General features: G+C 35.0%; 1 protein-coding gene across 1 annotated transcript in view; it reads right to left on the reverse strand.

Moving 5' to 3' along the window:
* LOC141297493 (long-chain-fatty-acid--CoA ligase 5-like) overlaps positions 1-3,183 on the reverse strand; it is a 12,403-nt gene extending 9,220 nt beyond the window's left edge. Inside the window, exon 1 of the mRNA XM_073827919.1 lies at positions 3,168-3,183. Within this exon, the coding sequence (XP_073684020.1) occupies positions 3,168-3,183 (16 nt within the window). The remainder of the gene's footprint in view (positions 1-3,167) is intronic.
* Positions 3,184-5,026: the final 1,843 nt, after the last annotated feature.

The raw sequence follows: 5,026 nt of genomic DNA on the forward strand, positions 1-5,026 counted from the left end.
TAAGCTATGCTAAAAGTGATATCGCCAGAACAGGAGAATGGCTGAATGGATTTCAAAACGGTAAAACTCAACTTATTAACTCGGGGGGAGTTGGAGAATGAGCCTATTTCCAAAAAAAGTGGAGTGTTCCTTTAAGTCGCTGGGGTATATTTGTAGCAATAGCCAAAAATACTTTGTATGGGTCAGAATTATTGATTTTTCTTTTATGCCAAAAATCAGTAGGAAATTATGTAAAGATCATGTTCCATGAAGATTTTTTGTAAAACACCTACTGTAAATATATCAAAATGTAATTTTTGATTAGTTATATGCATTGTTAAGAAATTAATTTGGACAACTTTAAAGGTGATTTTCTCAGTATTTTGATTTTTTTGCACCCTCAGATTCCAGATTTTCAAATAGATGTATCTCGGCAAATATTGTCCTATCCGAACAAACCATACATCAATAGAAAGCTTACTTATTGATTTAGCTTTCATATGATGTATACATCTCAGTTTTGTAAAATTTAACCTTATGACTGGTTTTGTGGTCCAGGGTCACATATTTAGTTTTCTTAACAAAAAACTGAATGCATAAACATGGTTAAAAATGTTTTTTTTGCAAATTTCTGAATTTTCTGACAAAGTTTCATTCTATTTCATTTTATTTCTAGCTTAAGGTAGACAGGCATTGTACCACCAAAGCCACATTTTTATTATTGACACAAGCGTAACTCTGACAGGCACATTGTACAATTAAATTCACAATCCAACAACTACAAGCCAATTAAATTCAGCCGGTGTTGAAACAAGTTCAAACACGTATCACACTCCGCCAATATTTGACACTTCCTTTCTTCCCTAGGTTAAAATGAACAACCTTTTACTTCTTAATCATTACAATAAGCATTAATTAAAGTGATTCCCTGCTCATCCTTGCATTCAAGGTTGTTACTCTCAGTCTCACTGGTTTTCCCACCGCATCCTTTCTGCATGGATGCTGGACCGTGATAACTTTATCAATTAAACCACTGCTCTGCGTCTCACCACGGTCAGGGCCTCGTCCACACCAGGCATTAGCAATGTAATTACGTTTTTGGAAGGATAATGGCTTATTTACAAAAGCCGCCCGCCCGCCGGGGTCACGTTCACTTCAGATAAGGCAATTTGCACCGATGGACCCTTCAAACCTGCCACTGCATGTAAATGAGAGGATTCATTAATGTATGGCTGCTTTTTCCAATCCAACTAATGTGACGAGTCCTTTCAGAAATGTCTATGTATCACTGTAATGCTTAGTGTTGCGTAAGCTATTCAACAAATATAGCTACCTATGACACCAACTACACTACAGAAAAACAAGCTAAGCCAAGCGGAAAGCTCCCATCTAGTGAAAGTAGCAAAGTTTTATCCCAAATGATGTAGCACACATTGTGCATTTACACAATAGACGTTTTAGAAATGCAAGAAGACACTATGACATCGCTGCCACTTTATTTTGTATCTGAATTTGAAAGCACAGTGTTAAAGTGTTGCACATTTTATTGGAACAGATTTGAGTATTTTGCACTTGCATTAGTTGCATGAGTTGAGGAACAGCTAATAATTAATAAAAAAATAAACAAAATAAATATTGTATATTATATAAATATTCATATAAATATGTTTAATATTAGATCATTTCAAATATATTGTTTTATAATATATATAAAAAAATTCAATATTTTTTCATCACAAAACTGTAAACATGTGACTGGTAAATTACTGAAATATCAACTTAAAATCTAAATACGAAGTAATATTTTTGCATGCTATTTCCATATTATTATTTATAAGTAGTATGTCATTAAATGCATTAGAAAATCTCTCATGAGAAGTACTTGTGCCTGTTGTTGTACTAGCAGATAAAAAACATAGCGTTGAAGTGATGTTGTGAGATCAAAATACCATGGTAAATAATGCTTTCATCTTCATTTACACGGTACTTCGAGGCACTTAAAAGAGTACCATTGTACGGTTAAAGTACATGTCCACAAAAGCACAGTGGTACTTTTGGTACTTGTTACTTTGTTACCAAGGTAGTTCAGATGCGTTTACCTTCAGTAGAGAGTCGTTCTAACGCTGAAAACGCAGGTGTTCCACTTCATGAAGTTCTTCTTCATTCCTGGCAAACGATAGGATGAATTTCAGGGTTTAGTCTCGGCGTTTGTCGTAAATATATCTACTTTATCCAGCCCTCGTCGTGTCCTACATCCAGGTTTTGACAATTCAGTTCCCTCCAAATGATTCAGTTCGTGTTCGAGATGTATGAATGATTCAGAATGAATCGCGAAATGATTCAGAATATTGATTTTAAAAGAACCGACTCGAAACGAATGATTTATTCAGCCGACAGAATCCTTTTCACAGACTGTAATGACGGATTTCTGTTATCAGCAGAAAATTCAAAGGTATTTTTGTTTAATTTACGTACATTTATATCACTGTAGGGCAACTTTGTATTAAATTACCTTTATACCATTTATTTTTTTTGTAAAAAAAATGAATGCTGCTGTTACTGTGAAGGTGTTTCTAACAGAGGGTGTGCACTTAAAGGAGTAGTTCACTTTCAGAACAAAAATTTACAGATAACGTACTCACCCCCTTGTCATCCAAGATGTTCATGTCTTTCTTTCTTCAGAAAACTTTTCAGAATTTCTCTCCATATAATGGACTTCTATGGTGCCCCCAAGTTTGAACTTCCAAAATGCAGTTTAAATGTAGCTTCAAAGGGCTCTAAATGATCCCAGCCGAGGAAGAAGGGTCTTATCTAGCGAAACAATCGATTCTTTTTTAAAAACATTTACAATTAACATACTTTTTAATCTCTATACAGAGCTAGGCATTTGAGGTTAAAAAGTATATAAATTGTAATTTTTTAGAAAATAACCAATCTTTTTGCTAGATAAGACCCATCTTTCCTCGCCTGTGACTGTTTAGAGCCATTTGAAGCTGCATTTTGGAAGTTCAAACTCAGGGGCACCATAGAAGTCCATTATATGGAGAGAAATCCAGAAATGTTTTCCTCAAAAAACATAATTTCCCTACGACTGAAGAAAGAAAGACATGAACATCTTGGATGACAAGGGGGTGAACACATTATCTGTAAAGTGAACTACTCCTTTAAGTCACAATTTGGTCAGTTACCAGGATGCTCGGCCATACTAGCGATACTCGGATGTAAACAACAGCATGGATTGCATGGTTAATGTACTACTGAATATGTTGTTCTGCTCATTAATGCTCTTTGAACCACAGAAAAAACATGTGGAAGCTACTAAATCATAAAGAGAAAAAGCCTTAGTAACCAGGAAATGGTGCAATATTTTGACAAACTTTAACTTTAACAAAAGTTAATAGGTGGTAAAGCAGTAATACAAGCAGTATTAATTAAGATATTAGCATAATATTTCACCTACCTGTCCGGAAATGATACAAGCAAACTCAAGTGTTGCCAAGATTCTTGCCCTGGAAATCCTGGTTCAGTTTGGCCAACCACAAACACCTTTTGTTCCTCAAACAGTTTTTTCCATTCTTCTCTTTGATTAGTTATAACTTTTGGCAGTCTAATAGTACTCCAAATGTTTTTCCTGGTCTGACCAATTAGTACAGCCCAAAACATGACAATACTTGATCATTTTCAGCAGCAATAATCAGCAAAATATGCGAGTTTCATTCAGTTCAGTGGCATTTTGAGAAACACAGAAAAGTGAAAAGGTTCCTTGTCAAACAACTTGCTTGAAATATTGTGAAGGAATAGGTATAACTATAGCTAAAACTGCCAAAACATTGGTCAATGTGTCACTGCATTAGTAGCTGACTAGTGGTCAGCACTGGTACTACAGCATTAGTTTGAAGAAAGCAGATGGAGAGCCCACATTTTCCTCCCTTAACCATCTCTCTTTCACTCTGTCTGAAGAGAACGGATTGAGCGCAATCATATCAGCTCTTGACAGGTCCAGTGGCACTTGTTTGCTCTCCAGGTTGGCAAACTGTCTGCTGTGGGCGTTGTTTTGAGCTTCATTTGGACAGTGTGAAGCTAGAGGCTCAGGTGATAATGAACTGTTGGGCATCTCTCTTATTTGCAACAGATGCTGGGCTGCACTGTTGTCAATTGCAGCGGAGGGGATTGCTTTCAATGACACTCTGTGCTGGCTTTTAATCACTTGGTATTCACCGGAGAGCAAATAAAATGATGGCTACATAAACACTGCCGGATTAGCTACATTCATTCTGTTTTGTTTAAGTGTAAACAAACAAACATAACCTAAGCATATGTTCCACTGTCAACATTGTAACATGACACACGGCTCGTAATACACATTAACTGCTCATTTACTGCTAATTATGTGGTTGGTAGAAAATAGAAAGTTTTTTAAAGGGATGTTGTCTTGCTGTTTGGGTTCCTATTTGGTATTTACTGGTATTTTTTTCTACTGAAATAAACAAGTTCCAAACTGCGCTTTTTACTGCACTTGCCAATGCCCTTTCTTTCTTTTTTTAAAGAAAGAAAATCTTTATTCAGAAAGAATGCATTTAAATTATCTTTTTTTTTTAAAGATATCAAGATTTCCACAAAAATATTGCTAATAAGAAATCAGCATATTATAATGATTTCTGAAGGATCATGTCACACTAAAGACTGGATTAATGATGCTGAAAATTCAGCTTTGCATCACAAGAATAAATTACATTTTTTTAATATATTCAAATGCAAAACTGTGTTTTTAAACTGTAATAATATTTCACAATATTACCATTTTTACTGTATTTCTGATCAAGTAAATGCAGCCTTGATGAGCAGAAAAGACTTTTAAAAACATCAACTTATAGAGGTAAATTCTCAGACACAATTCCATATCAAACTCTCATTCACCAGTAAATGGAGTTTTTTTTTTTCCGAAGAAATGTTTTTGTTTTTAAAATGGCACAGACGGCTGTTAGTTGCACATTTATGTGAATGAATGTAATTGTCATTAAAGGAACACTCCACTTTTTTTGGAAAT

The sequence above is a fragment of the Garra rufa genome, chromosome 22, assembly GCF_049309525.1.
Source record: "Garra rufa chromosome 22, GarRuf1.0, whole genome shotgun sequence".
Lineage (NCBI taxonomy): Eukaryota > Metazoa > Chordata > Actinopteri > Cypriniformes > Cyprinidae > Garra > Garra rufa.